This window comes from Vicugna pacos, chromosome 16, assembly GCF_048564905.1.
Source record: "Vicugna pacos chromosome 16, VicPac4, whole genome shotgun sequence".
Classification (NCBI taxonomy): domain Eukaryota; kingdom Metazoa; phylum Chordata; class Mammalia; order Artiodactyla; family Camelidae; genus Vicugna; species Vicugna pacos.
This window is the reverse complement of record NC_133002.1, coordinates 12033941-12053699: the sequence shown is the minus strand read 5'-3', so window position 1 is coordinate 12053699 and position 19759 is coordinate 12033941. Positions and strand designations below refer to the sequence as shown.

The following is a 19759-nucleotide window of genomic DNA, read 5'->3' as shown; positions in this document are numbered from 1 at the left end:
GAGTCTGTTAGCCTTTCTGTACTTCCGTTGACCCTTAGAGAACACTTTGAAAACCATCCTCAGGTAATGGCTCACCGGTAGAGCTTAGACTCGAGGCAGTGAATGCCTTCCCTTCCCGACCTGGAAGGCAGCCCTGGTCGCAGCCAGTTTGTCGGTCTCAGCTTCTGGGCCGCTTAAGCCATACTTTGAGGCACAAATGGACATTCAGCTGAAGATGGGCGAGGTGATGACAGTAACTGGATCACCTTAAACATCCCTGAGATAAAAGGAAGGAAGGTGGGTTTGTGGTGAGCACAGACCCTTGTCTCAGTCAGACGACGAGCCTTGGAGAAGGTGTGAGTGTCACCCTGAGTTTCCTTGGGACATCTCTTGTTGCTGGGGCTTCTTACTTAGCTCCGTCTTTCCTTACCATAGTCTGTAGACATCCTTTCTAGTAGCGGAAAGTGGTGCCTTAGTTCTGGGTTTCTGCTTCCTCAGGTCTCTGAAACGGCTGTGGGGCGGGTGGCCGGCCAGGCTGCACCTTATGCTGGCCCTTCTTTGCAGCTCATCTTTGGACCCGTGCAGTCGTAACTTCACAGACGACTCTCTCTGAAGATACGCCTTCCTGTAGCTGTCACCTCATCTGGGGTTCCTTCCCCCAAAATCTAAAAACAAAAGTACCTGTTCTTAAGACTTGCTCTAAGAGTCTTTCCAAGGTAATGATTAACTTCCCCCCGCTTGACCTCAGCTTTCCTCGTCCGTTCCTTGCTTCCCCGTATCCAGGGAGAGCCCCTTCTGTGTGTCAGATGGGAGAATTTCCATTGCTTCTCTTCGGCACCGAACACCACGGCATCAGCTGCTCTTCCTACTGCCTGAACTCAGAGGCCATCTGGTGTTGACCGGAGGCCCTTCTGTGTATGTGTCGCAGGGACTGCATTTCTTCCTTCTGCAAACCTAGAGTCTGCAGTCATTCCGTGGTGTAAACACATTTTTTAAGTGCTTGCTCTGTCCCACCAGCTGGGTTCAGAACCGGAACGAGAACCTAAGAAAAGACACAACCCCAGCCCTTGGGGGTCTCCATGATAATGAGTCATCATTAAGAGAAAAGAGTGTAACGTAGATATTTTTCACTCATAATTCACGTCTGTATTAGGTGAATCAGCATCAGGACTTGAATGATTTTTTTTTCCTAGTTTAAAGGGTCTGAGGTGGCAGCTCTTAGGAATGTCCCTTGGTTTTATTGTTAAAATGTTGGTAACTTTCTGCTGCTGACAATTTCAAGCACATGACAGTGGAGAAAGTACAATAATGATTGCACCTCACCCATCAGTTGCTTCAGCAATCATCATCTCGTGGCCAGTCTGGTTTCATCTCTGTGTCAGCCCATCTCCCCATCCCTGGATTATTTTTTGAAGCAAATCCTAGACATGATATCCTTTCCCTGGTGAATATTCGAGAATGTAATCTCTAAAGTATGTTTGTAAAAGATAAGGACTGTTTTTTAAAAAAAAAAACCAAAACCACAAGGCTGTAATGACCAAGTTGACAGTAATTCCTTAATATAATCGAGTATCTGATGAGTGTTCAGGTTCCCCTGCTTGTCCCATGGTGGGTTTTTATTAAGTTGTTCAGTTCCGGATCTGGATATGGTGTGTACATTACAACTAATCGATGTGTCCCTGAAGTTTCTTTGATAGATAAGTGCCTTTGCCAGCTCCTTTTTCTTTGCAGTGTTCTCTTTGGAGGAAACAAGATCATTTGCCCTGTAGTTTCCAACCATCTGGACCTTCTGTTTGTAGCCTCATGTATTGTTTAACGTATTTCTCTGTCCCATGAATTTTCTGTAAATTGGTAGTTAGATCTAGTGGCTTGATCAGAGTCAAGTTTGTTATTTGTGGCAAGAATACATTATGATGACTGTCCTGTTATGTTTAAGCTACAGCCACCAGGTCGTCCTCCTACAGTTACATAATATTTAATTAGAAGGTGGTTTTACTGAAGGTCTTAAGATAGGAAACATTTAAACACCTAACTGTTCCACAGGGGTTTTCCAAAAATTATTCGTTTTCTATTGCTGCTAGAATAAATTAGCATAGACTTAGTGACTTAAAATGCGAATTTAGTGTCTTACAGCTCTGTAGGTCAGAAGTTCAATACAGATCTTATTGGGCAATACAGTTACAATAATGAATATTATAACAATAAGTGTATTGTAATGTTACAATACAGATCAAGGTGTTGGCAGGGCTAGGTTCTCTTTTGGAGGCTCTGGGGGCAATTCATTCCCTTGCCTTTTCCAGCGTGTAGAGGCTGCCCACATCCCTTGGCTCATGGACCCGTTCTTCAGTCTTTGATGCTAGCAAGTGGCCTCTCTAACCCTTCTTCCTAGCTCCCTCTGATCACAGCTGGGAAAGATTCTCTGTTCTAAAGACGCATGTGATTACATGGGGCCCACTTGTACAATCCAGAATAATCTCCCATCTCAAATTCCTTAACCTTAATTATATCTGCAAAGTTTCTTTCGCCATGTAAGGTCATGTTTTCACAGATTCCTGGGATGAGGATGTGGACGTGTTTGGGGGGCCATTATTCTGTGTAGCACAATGGTCATTCATTTTTTTTTTTAAAGTTAACAGCATCGTAAAATTGAAGAATGATTAATAGAGTGTGATATATTGCAGATGATCTATTGTGATACCATAATGCCTTGGGTTATAGAAAAGGTAGAGGAGATTTAATAATGAGCTGCCATTATGACATCATAGTAGTTTTACATGGTTCTGGATCACTGTCTGCACAGGTCTTGATAATCATTTATATTTTTGCAAGTTGCTGCATTCTATTTTGTTCATTGCCTCTAAGATGACCATACTGCCTCCCCTTAGAAGTGCTACCTTAAGACTTGTAGCAGTTCAAGTCATCAATATGTTTACTATTAAATCCACAGCATCTCTGTTATCTGGACCTTCTGTGGTTTTGAACTATGGGATGAAAATTTATTGTGGCACCTAAACATAGTGAAGAGGTGCCAAGTTCTTATGGAAATGATTTAAGTAGGGCAGAATTTTTCGTCGTCTTTCTGTTTTGCATTAGCAAGATAACCTTTAGGTAGTTAAGTCAGATAATGAGTCATCATTAAGAGAAAAGAGTGTAACGTAGATATTTTTCACTCATAATTCATGTCTGTATTAGGTGAATCAGCATCAGGACTTGAATGATTTTTTTTCCTAGTTTAAAACCATAAAGGAATTTCCTTTTCACTTTTTATATTGTTTTACCTTTTAATTCACATTGATACTTGACCCTCAGTCCTATATATAGATTATTTTGGGGATGCATTTGGAATTTTACTGGAACATTGGTCATCCTGTAGCAGCACTAGGTTGATGATAGATTTCTCTTGGAGGCCCTCCAAGAAGTTGTTACTAAAGACCAAAAGGACCTCATTATAAAGTGATTTTGCTATAAAATGGTCCCTTGGAATGATCCCTAGAGACACCAGGTCATTTGTATAGTTAAAAAAAGTATGGAGTGTCAAAAAATGTTACTAAGAGGTCCTTACCTCACACCATTAGTCTAAATAAATTCCAGATGAATTAACAAGTTAAGTGTGATGGCTTAATTCCATAAAAAGACGAGGAAAAAATGTATAAGGAAATGTTAATATGATCTTGGGCAAGAAGACCTTTGTGATTTCTGCTTTTGTAGATATGCCTTCATGTGAAACAGTCATTTAAAAAACCCCATCAACAAGTGAAGCCACAAATGTCATGTTACCCTCATCTGGCAGAATGCTTGGTGGAAAGAGTTATGGACTCAGCCTCAGAGTGTTCTTTCCAGTGCACATGAAAGCAAAGGAAAAAAGTAGTTACAAAGAGATTGAGACTGCCCAATTCAAAAAAAAAAAGAAAGAAATCAAAATTTAAAGATCTTGAGTAACTTGAGTTCTTTTTAAAGTTTTAAAATCTAGGAAAGTGACACATTTTTTAAAACAAAAATGCTATTTTACTATACATTGTTTTGTATTCTGCTTTTTTTTACTTAATAGCATATCAAATTTCTTTTGAAATCAAAGTATACACATGCAATATCATTTTTCATGGCCAATATAGTGTTTTACTATGAGGCTGTACTCTGTTTTTAAACAAATCACTGAGTCTGGGCATTATTACGTTGTTTCCAATTCTTCACTATTATAAATGTGTCAGCCTGGGTCCAATCTGGAGAAAAAAATTTCAAGTTGGAAAATTTAATATACAGAATTACTAACTATAATAGGTCGTTAGAGTAATGAGGGATTACCTAGCAAGAAGTAAAGAGACAGAAGTAGCAGGTAGCAGGTGCAGTCACTAACTCTTGTGCTGAGATGGGGCACCCAAGGCAGCATCTCATGCCCCCAGGGCTGAGGTCCAGATCACAGCTGGGAGTCCAGTGGATTTCAGAGAAGTCACTGGGGCGCCCTGCTGGTGGATCTTCCTGGAGATCTGTCCTTAGGGGACCAGGGAATACTGTTCTAACTGCAGGCACTCTGTTGTAAAACTGCCCAAGGAGAGGGTGTGTTGGGAGAAGTGGCTGGCTTGGGTTGTCGCTGGGTGCTGGACACTGAAGGAGCTGGACACTGGAGAAACTGTAAGCCTGCACGAGCCTGTCACAAGGACAGGCTGGAGCCAGGAAGCAAGAACTGTTTCCTCCTGCAGTGTCTCTGCAGTCCCTTCTGCTGACAAAGCTGGTAAAGGGAAAAATATTTCAAGGACCCAGATCCATTTTCACAGAGCAGCCAAAGAAGGGTGAACTTGGATCTAAGAGGCAGTAAATTGATCAGCAGCATAGGAAGCAATATCCTTGTATGTACATCACTTTATACTATATGAGTGTTTTCTTGCATATGTACCTAGAATTGATAGATAAAAAGGTAGGCACAGTTTGCTCTCTAAAAAGATATATTAACTGTTGTCCCATGACAGCTCCCTTTGGACCGTTTCACACTTTACTTAACCCTGGGTGTTAGCATTCTTTTTAATCCTTACAAATCTTACAAGTCAAAAAAACCCCCAAAACCCTCATTATTGTTTGTTGATGTTTTTAAAAAATCAATAGTGATGTCAGAGCTTTTATTTATTTTCCTTTATAATTCTTTTGTGCTTTTTCTGTCTATATCTTTTGCCCATTTAAAAAGTTGAAATATTGTCTTTCTTACTGATTTGTACATGCTCTTTACATATGAAGTATCAGAAAGTTCAAACATTTACATAATCAAATCTCATAATACTTCATTATTAATATTTAAAATTTAATTCATCTGGAAATCATTGTAGTTTAAGGTCCGAAGTGTCAGTATTTAACTTTTTTCTTGATTTTGTTCCAATAATGTTAGCTATTTTCTCTCCCTTTTCCTGACTGATATAAAATGCTACTTTGATCATATATTGAATTGTGTTACATGCCTGGATCTATTTCTGGACTTTAAATTGTTTTCCTTTGGTTTCTAGTTAGTTGATTGTCTTACTTTTTCTTTCAGAACAGGACGCAGGCCTTGACGCCCTTTCCTTGATCATAAGTCGCCAGAAACAAATGGGGCAGGAAATTGGGAATGAACTGGACGAACAAAACGGTAGGAATACGTCCGAGATTGACCGGATTTGCCAGTTAGTATAAATGCTAACGGCTTGTGTACTTGTTAAGTGACTTTAATATTACAAAACACATGAAGTAGTTTCACATTGATGGATTATTACAGGTTAATGCAATTGAGGACGATTTGTGGGATGTGTAGATTGTGGTTATTAAACATGATGCAAAGAAATTTGGTAAAAAAAATTTCCAATTTTCTGGAGCTGCTTTTAAAAATACTTTGTTTTGCGATCCATTTATCCCGTGAGCTCCCCCGTGGCCTCCCGGTGACGTGGCTCAGTGAAGCAGGCTGCTGTGGGGCGGGGCCACCCAGGCTGTGCGGGTCTTTGTCATCTACACACTGGGTGGAGTTGGCTCCTCCTTCATCGTAAACACCAGGCTTCAGGGCAAAACAGTACTTAAAGATTTTTATTCAGTGCTTGGTGTGGCGAATCTGGTTGGAGGAAGGTTCGTTTGCAAACCACGAGCAGGACGGCTTGGGAGAGACAGAGTTTGAAGTCGAGAGCCTACCTGAGAGGCTCTTGCGCTCCAGGTGCGTGGTCTGAGGGGACGGGGAGCCTGAACGAGGGCTGCAGCAGCAGGGGTGGAGGAGAGAGGATGGAGGTAGGGGACTGATGGTGCTTGGACTGTGATGGGACCTGGTCAGGGGAATTGGGTGGGGGAGCCACTGGTTTGTGAGCAGAGAGCCTAGGTCCACTTTGAATGTGTCCAGTTAGAGATGTCAGGGAGAGAGCCGAGTCTCAGTGTCGAGTGGACAGCGGGAGACGAGGTCCCAGAGCTTGGTGAGGGGACAGGACCACAGGGAAGGGATGTGGGACGCTTCAGCACAGAGCTGATGTGTGGCAGCGTTTCAGTGAGGCTAACATTTATTGAAGACCCCTGCTATGTCCTAAGTATTTTTATCTATGTCATTTCATTCGATGCACGGCACAGCATCACCAAGACAGTGTTCTCTCTGTTTGTTGGAGATAAAGCCCAGAGTGCCTGAGGGTCCCCCTAATGTCACCTCACTTAGAAGGGACAGAACTGAAATTCAGACTCAGCCCTTCTGATTCTCTTGTGACTGCTTTTTTCTGCTACAGTAGCTTCCTCTTTAAGGAAGACAAGGTAGGGAGAGAAGAGTAGTAAATAAACGGTTCCAAGGTCTTGGCTCTTGGTCTTAGTATCCCAGAGGCTCGGGGTGGGATGACTTTCAAGAAAAGTTACGTCTGTGGGAGCGTCGGAGCCCTGGGGGTGGGCGGCTGCTCACGCTGGAGGTGGGGCTGCACCTGTCAAACTGTGCCAGTGCCACTTCTCCTGATCTCTACGGAGAATGAGTTCATTTGTTCCCACAGCACTGTTCCCTTCATCTATCGTAAATGAGTGAGTAAATAAATTAGTTCCATCTATCTACCACCATCATAGGTGAATAGATTCCCAAAGCAAGTGGAGAAGCCGTCTATCTTTACAATCCCAATAGTGGTTTTTAATGATTCAAGCACAGAGAGGAGGGCAGTTCAGTCCTTTCCTGATGGTGCTAATGTGGATGTGCTAATTGTTGTGTTTGCCTCCAGCTTGCTCATTGGCCAGCTCCTTCCTTGGAAGGCAGTGTTTGTAAGAAAATGAGCTCTATAGGAAGTCTGCCTGTCGTGCGTGTTACTGTGCATTAGCCCAAGGAAGTTTAGCCTGTGCAGTGGGTCCGACTCGAAAGCTCACTGGCCACCACGCTGGTGAGGCACGCCCATCCTGTGATGTGCTTATTTAGTTCACCCATGTCTAGTAACCTGCGGTCCAGGGCTGAGAACTGATGGTACGTACTTCGGTGTGGTAGCTTGCTGACTTTCCAGGTGAAATCAAGCATTTTTCTTGTGTAATCAAGCACACGAGCCTGTCCTTGTCTTGTCTTTTTCCTTGTTCAGTGGGTCTCCTGCTTTGCAGTGTATTGGAATCACCCGAAGATCTTATAAGCCTCCAAAGCCCAGGCCGTGCCTGAGCTGGTTTTCTGTTGTCGGCTGTAACAAACTGCCACAGCCCCAGCGGCTACAAACAACGCGAACTCCTTATCTTACAGCTCTGGAGGTCAGAAGTCTGACGTGGGCATCCCTGGGCTAAAACCGGGTGTCGGCAGGGCTGTGTTCCTTCCTGGAGGTTCTGGGGGAGGATGACTTCCCTTGCCTTTTCCGGCTTCTGTGGGCCGCCTGCATCCCTTGGCTTGCGGCCCCTTCTCCATTCTCAGAGCCAGCAGCAGTAGATGGAGTCCTCCTCACTGTGTCACTCTGACCTCTGACTTCTGCCTCCCACTTCCACCTTGAAGGACCTCTGGGATTACATTGGGCCCAGTGAGATAGTCCAGAGTAGTTTTCCTATTTAAGGCCAACTGATTGAGCAGGCTTACTCCGTCTGCAACCTTAAGGCCCTTTGGCCGCGAAACCTGGCATATCCTCAGGTTCCAGGATGGAGACGTCTTTGGGGGGCACTGCTCTGCCTGCCACAGCTCTTTATGCCAGTTAAGTCAGGATCTCTAGGGTGAGGCCCAAGCGCCAGTATTTTTTAAAGCCCCCCAGGTGATTTCAGTGTCCTGCCAAGTGTGAGACCCAGGGCCCTTGTTGGACACGCTGAGAGGGTCTATTTAGTGCTGTACTTTTTACATTGCCTCTCACACACTCACGTGACAAATTCTGGAACATTCACCTGGTTACATACGTACATGTCTGCCATCCTGGGCACAGAGACTCTTTCTTCCCACCACACGTTTTACCCCCATCCTGATGCTGCCTCTTCCACGACTCCCTGGTCCTCATCTCCATTCCAGACCCGGATGCATGCATGTGTACATAGACAAACGAGGTATTTTTCCATTCGTTGCCAAAATAAGCTGGGTTTTCTCTGCGGTGGCCCCCCAGAGAGGTGGCAGTTACACCGGTGGTTTTCCAGTGTGCACATTTGCTCCCCAGAAATAGGGCAGAATCAGCCATTTCTTTCACAGGGACAGAGAGACTCTCTGAGGGCAAAAAATTATATCCTGCCAGGACTGTCATCAGCCTTTATTCCTTTTGTCAAAACCACTAAGGCCATTATATCTCTAGGTGCTGAGTATAGGGTTGCAGCCCCATGTGGATTTTTCCTGTGACCCGAGTGTGTAATGAGGCCCCTGAGACCCTGGAGAAGGATACCCCTTGTGGTGTCAGTATGTCTGTTTGGTTTATTGACCGAATAATTATTAAATTGTTGTTTTGGTTTTCATTAGATGAGAGAAACAACAGGCTAGGTCATGGTGAGTCAGGCCATTTTGGAATCAAGTACTGAAACCTTCCTAACAAAATACACGCCACTGAGAACATAACCACAAAGCTGAAGGGACGAATTACCATCAGTTTCCAGCCTTTCCAGAGAGAGTTAAAAAGGGCCTGACCGGCACATGTCGTTCCCTGTTCATGTGCCAGTGGCCAGGCCCTGCGAGGAAGAGGGTCGGCAGTTCAGTGGAAATACCTGGGCGTCTAGTGGGTGTGGGGTTCGGAGCTGGGGGTAAGTGAGGGGTGACGGGAGAGGGACTGAGCCAAGGAGACCACCTCACTGGGATCACAGTTCACAGCGAACGGGATGGCTGGGCGCAGGGAGCTCGGGCCAGCCTGGCTGCCCAGGTGCTGTTCCCGAATGAAGTTGTGGTACAGTTTTACTGAAAAATTCCCCGAAGTTCTCGCTCAGGAGGACAGGGTCTTTCGAAAGGAATGAATGCTAAAACGAGAAAATGAATGGGTGTGGCTTGACTGGCTTGACTGAAGTAGATGTTTCTGAGACCTGATTTGGGCATTGGCCAAACCTTAGAGTCAGCACCAAGGAGGACCGCAGAGTCCTGGTTCTGATGGATGAATAACACCAAGAACGGGCTGTTTCACAAATCCCTGTCAGTATGTGCCGGTCCTCATCACCCTTTTGGTGTTCAAATATCCCAATCTAGGCCAAGCCTTTTGATGTTTCTCTGTCAATCTCTGAGCCTCACCTGGCTTTTTGGAAGAAACCACGATGATGAGGAATGCCACTTGTCTTGACAATGTCAGTACCAGGATTGAGGGGACCAGGGTGTCCTTTGAAAGAGCGAGACAATGTGACTGTGCTCCTTGAAGGACACAAAATCATCAGATTTCATACACACATCAGTGAATTACCACTGTAAGGGTCCATTAGAGCTCCTGGCTGAATTTTTTAAAAAAACATTTCTTTATATATCTTTATTTTTGTGTCTCTCCATGAGCGCAAGGACATTCTTGATCACCTTCAGTGTTGAACAGGTTGTGCACTGCACAATTATCAGAGGAACATTCATAGTGTATTATTATAGATCTGTGGATTTATTACAACCACGTTCCAGCAGTTCATAAAGTATCTTGAGGAAGGTTATTGGGTACATACATATACAGAATTATTTAATTTTATTTTGATAGTTCTGTCTTTTTTTTTTTTTATCACTGTGGAAATATGTATATCTCTGATGCTTTTCACCTTTAGGTCTATTGATCTGATTTTAAGATCACAGTCTGCGCTTTCATTTGGTTAGTGTTTACCTGGCTTAGTGATTCTCAAACTTTGTGGTTTAGGGCCGCTTTATATTCTTAAAAATTGTTGAGAACTCCTAAGAGCTTTTGTTTATATAGATTGTAGCCATCAATACTAACTGCATTAGAAGTTAAAAGCAGACAGTTAAAATATTTATTTACTCATTGCTTTAAACATAACAATAATAAACCATTACATACTAACACAAATAAATTAACTTTTATGAAAAATAACCCCCCAAATAATAAGTAGCTTAAACTAGCAAACGCTGGTTGTATTTTTTTATCTTTCAGTACATGTCCACTGTGGGTCAGTGGCGAACATAGACTTAAGATTCCCTGACTGATAGATTAGCCACCATTTCAAACACTGCTGGTCACTGTGCCAGAGTAAGAGAGCTCTCGAGGGTCTCGTTCCTGCAGTTAAATGCTGTGGCCCAGCAGTGACCTGTCAGTTTCACTCAGCTCTCATTGGTCTGAGCTAATCCTGTGTCCCACCCGGCCACCGGGAGGCGTAATCCTCCCGGCTTGTCTGGTTGAGGAGGAGGAGGTTGAATGACACAAATGACCATCATAGAGGCAATATTTAATAGAAACCAAACTGCCTCTGATACTCACTGGCTTTGGGACCTTCCTCTTTCTCTGTCCCAACTTTCTTGTCCAGAAAATGGGGGTTTTCATGCCCCTTGTAGAGTGTTGTTACGAAGGTGAGAATAGCCCCTCACACATTCTAAGCTGTCTAGAAGTGTTTTCTGCCATTTACTGTGTTTATTCACAGTACAGACTTTTAGTCAAAGCAGTGGACTGAGCTGATAAGGGAGTCCACTTGCTGCCTTTTCCAAACATATGGGGACATGAGATGAAAGATTTTTTAAAAATGGATATGTACTTCTTAGCTGAGCTGGAAAGCAAGAAAGAGAGTTCTCCAGGTGTCAGAAGTGAGGGCACCGACCCATCGCGGTGAGTGGAGTTGAAGCCTCGTGGCCCTGGGAGATACCTGAACAGCTCCATACCACAGGGGCTAGCGTTCAAACACCCACGCCGAGGCGGGAGTTGAGACTGTGGTCCCTGTGCGCTGTGTGGGGCTGAAAGCGGACTCTCCATATAAAGCCAGGAGCCGAGAAAGGACAGTTTTATGGGAAAACGAGTTTCCCCCATCCCCACCCAAGAACAAGATGCCCAACGAGGCCACCCACCTTGGGCCACAGCCGCACTTACATTTTTAACGTGTACACTTAAGTTTACATTTTTCTAACAAAGTCTAAAGCAAATAAATCTCTCCGAATAAATCAAGTTTAAAATTCTTAAACTTTCCTTCAAACTCCTCCCCTCTGATGTTGTTTTAAACTGAAGCTCTCTTTTTTTTTTCTACAGTCAGTATTTTATTTAGATTTACCAACATGTTTTTACTGGATTCTGTTACAATTGTTGTATTCATGCTATTACTCAGCTCTTCTAATTTACTTCTTTTGATTTGGAGAACTACACTTTTAAACACCAGGAAGCTTTCATGCTTACAGCCCCCTCCCCCAGCAGAAGTATGTTTTTAAGATTGTAAAATCTTTTAAACCTTTGAAAGGTACTGGTCAGAACTTTACATTTTCCTTCTGCTCCTTGCAGTATTTCTGTGTCCCCCAGGTGAGTTTTGGTTTGTTCATCTCAGTCTTTTCTCTTTCACGCTGTTTTGGGCTGAGTTATGTCCCCTTCAGAATCCATAGGTTGAAGTCCTAACTCCCAGAACCTCAGACTTTGATAGTATTTGGAAATAGGGTCTTTTCAGAGGTGACTTAGCTCAAGTGAGGTCGTTAGGGTGGGCCCTAATCCAGGATGACCAGTGTTCTCATAAGAAGAGGCGATCAGGACACAGACACACACAGAGGGAAGACACAGGGAGAAGACGGCCGTCTGCAAGCTAAGGAGAGAGGCCTCAGAAGAAACCAGTTCTGCTGGCACCTTGATCTCATACTTCAAGCCTCTAGAATGGTGAGGAAATAGATGTCTGTGGTTTAAGCGCCCCAGCCCTGGTACTTTGTTAAGCAGCCCGAGCAGACGCCTGCGCGTGCTGTGGGCTTCTCCTTGCGCATCTGCTGATTCTTCACTGGCTTCGTGTTTATGAGCCAGGAACCACGTTGATGAGTATAGTTGGCCGACAGGCTTTTCTCGGCATTTCGGTTGGTTTACTTACTCCGGGATCTTCTTTCTTGAATGTCCTCCGTATAGATGGTCCGTGTAGACCAGCAGGTAGCTCTTCCTTTAGGGCAGAAGAGGACACAGCAGATTCAGAACTCTTTGCTTTAAGCCTTGCCCCAAAATCACTAAGGGAAGGAGAACTTTAACCTTGGGGTGCCGTCTTCTATGTATTTTATCTCTTTTCGCCTCTGTGTGTCTCTTAGAGACTCTTCTTTGACTCCTGTGCTAGCCTGGCCACCAACCCCAGGGGCACTCCCCAGGCAGAGAGAGCTGCTCTGGGGCTCCAGCTGGGGACCAGCACTGCAGACCCGCCTCCGCTGGACGGGGGTGAGGGCCGGCCGGCTCAGCTGCTCTCTAGACAGCTCTCCCCTCAGATGCCCTGACTCTTGCCTCACAGCCTCTTCTCTGTAGGCCATTCTTTGGCTCCCAATAGCCATTGACTCCAAGCTTGGAGCTTCTCCAGGGTTCTATCAGGGAGAAAGAGCTCCTGTCTGTAGCACTGATCATGTATTTCAAGTTGCTTTTTTTTTTTTTAAGTTTTGGTCTATTTGCCAATATAGTCCTAGCTATCTTTTTTTTTTTTTTTAAAGAAAGCCTTTAAAATGACTTATTCACTGATAGCACTCCTTCATGTTTTCTGAGCCACCATGGATTTATTCTTTCACAAAATATTTTTACTGGCAATTAATGGTGCTCTTGGGAAGGAAGGGGGCAGCTCTACTGTCTTGAGCTCAAAGTCTCTTTTATACTTTTTTACAAGATCCCAGTATCTATAGAAATCATTTTGATGAAATAGCTAGTGTTCTGGAAGCTTCAGCTAAGCAAGTTTTTAAGACAGTCTGTGAAAGCTGTTTTCTAGGGCTTCTGTGATGTGAGTTCTACCTCCATGTTCTCATCTGATGTGTTTATAGATGCATTTGCTTGAAGATAAGACAGTTAGAGATATGGAACTAGGTGATTATTTTCCATGCACTTTGGGTATTAAGTACTCAGTGATGTAAAATCAGTTCTTTATCAGAACATTCATTATTCATCTGTAGGAAGGGGCTAGTTTATAGTAACGGACTAGTGGGAGAGAGAGAGAGCCAATGAGAGCAAGTTTGTTATTCCAACACCAACTGGGTGTCCAATAGTTTAATTCCATTTTGACACTGTTTACTTGGAGTTAATGTCAGATGTGAAGGCTCAGCCCCCAAGACTGCCCTCACTTTGGATTCCAGCCACCAGTCCCGAGGATCCCTAAGCACTTCTGCCCCACTGGCCACAAATACAGGGTTCCCACGACCCCCCTTCGGGAGTCCATAACTTGCTGGACTGACTCACAGAGCTCAGGAAGATGTTATACTTACAATTACAGTTGTGTTGTAAAGGATACAACCCAGGAAAGCCAATGGAAGAGGTACAGAGAGCAAGGTCTTGGGGTCGGGGTGCCCACTGAGCTTCCGTGCCCTCTTCAGGCACATCGCCTTCCCAGCACATCAATGTGTTTACCAATCCAGAAACTCCCCAAACCTCATTGTTCAAGAGTTTTTATCCGGGCTTCATTGTACAGGCATGATTGAGTAAATCTTTATAGTCATGTGAGGAACCCAGATTCTTTAAATTTGTTGGCTTTGCAGAAATGATACTCAGACACATGTCTGATGTTCATCTGGCTTTGCCAATGGCTTTAACTCTGATGATGACCTGGGTTGGGTCCACTCTGGGTCACAAGGACTTACTTTGCCCTCTGGTCTAGTGACTCCTTTGCCCCTTTCTTCTAGGCCAACATCTTGGTCTTTTCTCTGGCCGTGTAGCTGGTCTGAGAGGTCATCTAATGAGAGAGAGGCAAGGATTTTCCAAAGGAAAATCTGTGGACACAGTTGTCAAGGAAAAGGTCATTTATCCTCGGGCCCTGGGACAGCTGGCCTAGGTGATTCATCACGCTTCCTCTCCCCTGGGCTTCACCGCAGTTCCTAGCTGACTTCCAAGAGGGCGGCTGTCAGGCCAACTGTAGCAGCTGAAGTGGAGAATGGAGGACAAGAAAGCCAAAACGAGAGACCCGAGGGAAGCCAGAGTAATCACAGATGCGAGGGCAGGTCGCGCTGGGAGCTCTGCCTTTTGCTGCTTTGACCCAGCGATAATGCTGTCCTTTTGCTGACGCCCTTGCAGGCTGGGGTGGACTTGGAGCTCTCCGTGGAGGCCATGTCGGGGTCCCCAGGGCCACCCCCGGGTTTGGTGCTTTGCTAGAAGGACTCACAGGACTCAGCATATACTTGTCAGCTCACTAACATTTACGTGTAACCCCGAAGTCAGTACTCTGAGTGCCTCCGCCGTTGCTCACAGACATCGTGAAGAGGTGAGCATTTCGAGTTATCCGATGAGCACGTTCCCAGCCAAAGGCAGACCAGGCGGCGCTCTGCCTTTTCATTTCTGCTCCAGAGGTGACCAAAGAGGGGAGGCTCGGGCTCCGGGGCCAGATGGACGTTGTTTGAAGCTCGGCTCTGGCTCCAGTTAGTGGGGCAGCCTCAGGCAAGTCAGTTAGCACTTCTGAACCCTATGTTCTCTTCTGAAAAATGGAGAGTATAGAATCTACCAGGATGAGCTGTTTTCAGGATTTCAGGCACACATGTACGCATACCTGTTTCCTTCAGGAGCGGAGGCTCCGTATTTGCGAATTCAGTGTTCACGGTGGCTTTGTAGGCTGCCACTCCCATGAATAACAAGAATCGGCTCTAGTTAGACTCGTGGTTATTATGAGGATTTGTTACAGTGAAAGAGCACAGAGCAAAATCAGCAAAGAGGAAAGGTGCGTGGCAAGGTCCAGGGAAACCCAGGCGTGAGCTTCCCACGGGCCTCTTCCAATGGGTGGAGCCACAAGATGCGCTCAGACCCCCGGCAGCGCATCGTGACACCTGCGAGATGTTGCCAGCCGGGGCATCTCACAAGAGACTCAGAGCCCAGGGTTTTTTTTGATGGGATTGGTCACGGAGGCACACGCCCCCTGGCACAGTCCCAAATTCGAGAAGGAAAGCAGACATTCAGCATAAACTATACTGTTTATACAGTTTAGGAACAGCGACCACACTTATCAGTTAGCGGTGGGAACCCTCCCCAAATCCAAGTTCCCAAACACCAACCAAGGACCAGTTTTGGAAGAAAGGCAGTCAGGCCGGCTGTGTTAACTCTTTTCTGTCCGTGGGCCCCCACTCAACATGGTTCGTTTATCCTGTGCCTACATCTCTCTGTGCTGGGAGGATCTGTGAGGGGCTGAGAATGTGTGATTCCTGAGACGAGGAAGGGAAGGGGATCTGGTGGGGGGCGGGTGGAAGCTGCCGGGGACCCATCCTCACTCCTCCGTTTCATGTGGACTCTGTGAAGGTCGTGTCCCTTAGGGAAGACCTTCCGCTAAGCTTGGCCTCTCGCTACGAGTCACAGAGAATGTGCTTTACTGAGTGGAAGTTGTTTAGCATCTGGGGTGGTGAAAAGGATTGAAGAGCGCTGGTAATAAAAACCAAAGCAGCAGGAAGGAAGTGGTCTGATTAGAACCAAGTGCTTCGGCCGGGAGAGACCGCGCAGGAGAGGAACCCAGGTTGGTTCAGAACCATTAAAGCGGCTGGAGCACAGAGGTAGCCCGGCCTGGCCCGGGTGCTTTGGGGAGGAACACGGGGTTCTCCTCCATCTGGACGGTCCCGCCAGGAGAGAGGAGTCAGCAAAAACATCCCGAATGCAATGATGGAGACCTTTTTTTTTTTATTGTTACTGCAGTTGTTTCATACTGCATTTTAAATAGTCACTAGGAACTGGGTTGACATCAAAGGTAAAATAGTTCTGTCGGCCAGTTTGGTTAGTTTGAAATCCATAAACACAACTTTAAAAAAGTTTCTGTTGTGTACTGAGGAATTAACAACCAGCCTTTGAGCGTGTTTCTGTGGTGAGTGTTGTGTACCCACGAATATGTGAACTTAAGGAGACCCTGGTGTGTTTCTGACCTTGGGGTCACCTGGGTAGGGTCATTCGAGGCCCTGTACTCGGAAGTGACCCTCACCTTGCTTCCTGGTGTCACTCCTGACTCCTGTAGGACTTGTACCACCAGACTCCTCCTCCGCTCAGCCTGGGCTGGTGATGGGAGTGAGGTAAATGCTCCTTTACTATTTTGTCACCCAGTCAAAGAGCATTGGAGTCGCTATTTTGGTTTTGTCTTGTTTTAAAAACAATACTTTCTCTTGCACTTTTTCTTGCCAGAAATGGGCAGAGTCTGGGAAGCAGTAAGTAGCTGGGATTAGGAGAGCCGTGTCTCAGGCGGGCTCATGGAGAGATGGCTGGTGGTGGCGGTTTAGGGTGTGAGTTGGTAAGGCGATTGTTTTTGTTTTTTATCTTAAATCACATATGTACACGTAACCTGACTAACACCATTGGAGTCAGGCCTCAGTTTTCCATGTGAAGAAGGAGAAGGAGACGCGGAGCATCTGTGTGAGTGTGTGTGTGGATACACAAGAGAGACAGACTCAGACTTGAACGGGAGTAGGTCGGATGGTCTAGTTCACAGTCCGTCGTGCCCCAGGTGGTAGAACTCCTCCCCCTGCTCGGAAGTCTGCGGGCGGACCCGGTGCCTCCCGTGGCACACCGCGAATTCCCCTGTGCTCCTTTGTCTGACTGCAGCTAACACTGAGCCACTCAGTCTTTCTCTAGGTTGAGTTTGAAAGCCCCGTGGAGTGTAGGTTACAGGGAGGAGACACAGTACCAAGATAATTAGGAAAGCTTTTGTCCAGCCTTCTCTCTCAATTTGTGCCACTAACCTTGGAAATTGAGTACCTTTTTGCTACCCATAGAAGCATGGAGTCCCAGGTTGGGATCTCTTGGGAGCAGACTCAGGAGGGAGTTCAGTATGTGCGATGTTTACTGGGGAGTCCCTGTGGGAACCACACCTGCAGGAGGGAGGCCACAGAAGCAGGATGGGCAGAGGGAGAGGCTGAGCTGGGAGACAGCTTTAGCCAACCCCTCGGGAAGCTTTGGAGCCAAAGTGGCTTCATGTGGCTGGGTCTTTAGACCTCATTTCAGTCAGTCATTGGATGCGGGATGCCCTGGGGAGAAAGAGCATGTCCTTGGGCAGGACAGCTTTGTGCCCTTGAGGCAGTCCCTAAGGAGGCTGATGGCCAACGGCCAACTGCTGAAAGCACTCCTGGTAACTGGGGTCCCAAGTCCTTCCTTGAAGGAGGAACTCGGTGGTGCGTCTCTGTTGGGTCCACCACACGTTGGATCAGTTTCAAGCATTTGGAAATTGTTCAGTCTATAGAGTAAGAAATCAGCAGGTCAGATGGGATGTGAGTCACCTGGAACGCACGTCTCTGGAAATGATTGACCCGTACCAGACGTTTTCAAAAGATGTTTATAAATCTTTGGAATTAAACCCGTATATTGCTTCTAACCTACTTGTAACCATAGCTTTGTTTGCAGTTAGGATAAAAATAAGGAACATTGTGTCTTTCCACCTTTTATAGTTAAATGTGTATTATTATGGGAGCTGTATATTTTAGGGCCTTCTGCCTTTAAAAACTGTTACTCAGTTATAGCTTGTTTAAAAATAACCGGAATCTGTAAGCAGATATAGAGGGTTCTCTTCAGGAAGTTGAGAAATAAGAAAAAACCCAAACGCAGTAGGAATGATTATTTGCTTTGTTTCACGTGCACCAATGTTCTGCTCACCGCATCATACCTCTTTTACTTTAAAGAAAGAAAAACTGGTTCCAGACTTTCCGGTTTTATTCTTTAAAAAAATTTCACACTTTGTGAGTAATTCTTACTATTAACTAATTAACTAAGGGAAGGATGAAATGGGCAGATTTTTAATTGGAGATGGAAACCACTTCAAGCACCCAGCTCTCTCAGTTCCGCGGGAAGTAAGACGGGTTTCCTTGGAAATTAGCTTGCATGCTCTCTCTACCTCTTAACATAGAATAAAATAATAACTCCTCCACAAGAAGGGTTCTCCTGTGTCTCCCATCAACTCGAGCTCCATTCTGAATTAACGTTTGTTAGAAGCGCGAGGGGCAGTGGCAGCTGTGTAGGATGAACGGCCTCCACCTGCCTGGAGCAGCTGCGGGGGGGCAGCGCAGGTGGCCCCTGGGCTCCGAGGCCTGGAGCAGCTTCCTGGAGTTTTCCCAGGCTCTGAGACCCTCTGGAGAGTGGGGCGAGCACCCCAGCTTTTCCTCTTCTCAGGGGAGGGGTGACCTGTGTTTCAGGGCAGCGGGAGGTGGCGGAACCTCTGTCTTGGTCTTTGCTGGATGGTGGGATCTAGAAGCGTGGGTGCTGTGCTTCATCCTGCGGAGCCTCAGGAACTGACGGAGCCTGAGACTCGGGCAGGTTACTAGCTCCCCTGCACCCCTCAGTCATCTCGTTTCTCGAGCAGGAAGGTAACAGTACCCAGCCCTGGGGGGCCCCGTGAGGGTTAGGTGGGATGGAACGTCTGGCGGGCACGCCGCCTGGCGCGCAGCAGCTGGTGTCTGTGACAGTCATCCCGATGCCCGTGCTTCGTGGGTGGCTGTGGAGGTTTGTTGAGTGGGGGCTCCGCTGGTTCTCACGGAGCCACTGGGCCACACCACTGCCCCCGTTACCCTGTCGGGCTGAGGGAGCTGAGGCAGGGGTGCGCTGCACGCTGTCAGTTGGCCACAAGTGTGGAGATTTAATCATAATACCTTTTTAGGAGGAAACTGGCTGGGAACCTGTAATACCCTTTTTTGAGTTTTTGTGGTTTTACTTAGCAATGGAGAGACGTTTGCTAGCCCTTAAATTCTTATTTCCACACTCGATGTTGAAACGTCAAAGCGTTAGGCCTGCCCAGCAGCCAGGTGTCTTCTGTCTTGGAGGCCGTAGTTAATTTATTGCCCAAGGTGATTAATGTGTTGAGTCCATCCTTTGGAAATAGGTGTTCCCCACATATTTTCCAAGACCATCTTGTGCAAACTCTGCCTATCTGTTTTGATATTTCCTCCATCTAGTTTTCCCAGGTGCCCTCCCTCCCACCCCCATTCCCTTTTCTGTGAACATCAGGGCATGAGAAACAGGGGAAGACTATTTAAGAGTCCAGTGGTTAAGAACAAAGGCTTTGGACTTGGAGAGCCCCCCTCGCCCTCCCACTCCCATTCTCTAGCTCTGGGACCAAGAGCAATTTTCTTAATCTTTCCAAGCTTCGTTCCCCATGTGTAGAGCAGGGATGATAACACCTACCTTATGGGCTATGAGGATTAAACTAAATAGGACCCTGCGTGGGCGATGCTCAGCACAGGCCAGGCCCTGGACGTCCTCCGTAAATGGCAGCCTTGTTGTCCCTGCAGCGCCCGGAGATGTCGGAGTGCCGTTCGGTTTTTCATCCTCCGTGATGACAGGCGTGCTGCTCGAAGAAATGTTTGAACTCGCCTTTTTGAAAGTTCAGCCTCTCCAGGTGACCC

General features: G+C 46.1%; 1 protein-coding gene across 1 annotated transcript in view; it reads left to right on the top strand.

Moving 5' to 3' along the window:
- LOC140685448 (XIAP-associated factor 1-like) overlaps positions 1-19759 on the top strand; it is a 118543-nt gene that overhangs the window by 47526 nt on the left and 51258 nt on the right. Inside the window, 1 exon segment of the mRNA XM_072940707.1 lies at positions 5498-5590. Coding sequence (XP_072796808.1) covers positions 5498-5590 — 93 coding nt within the window.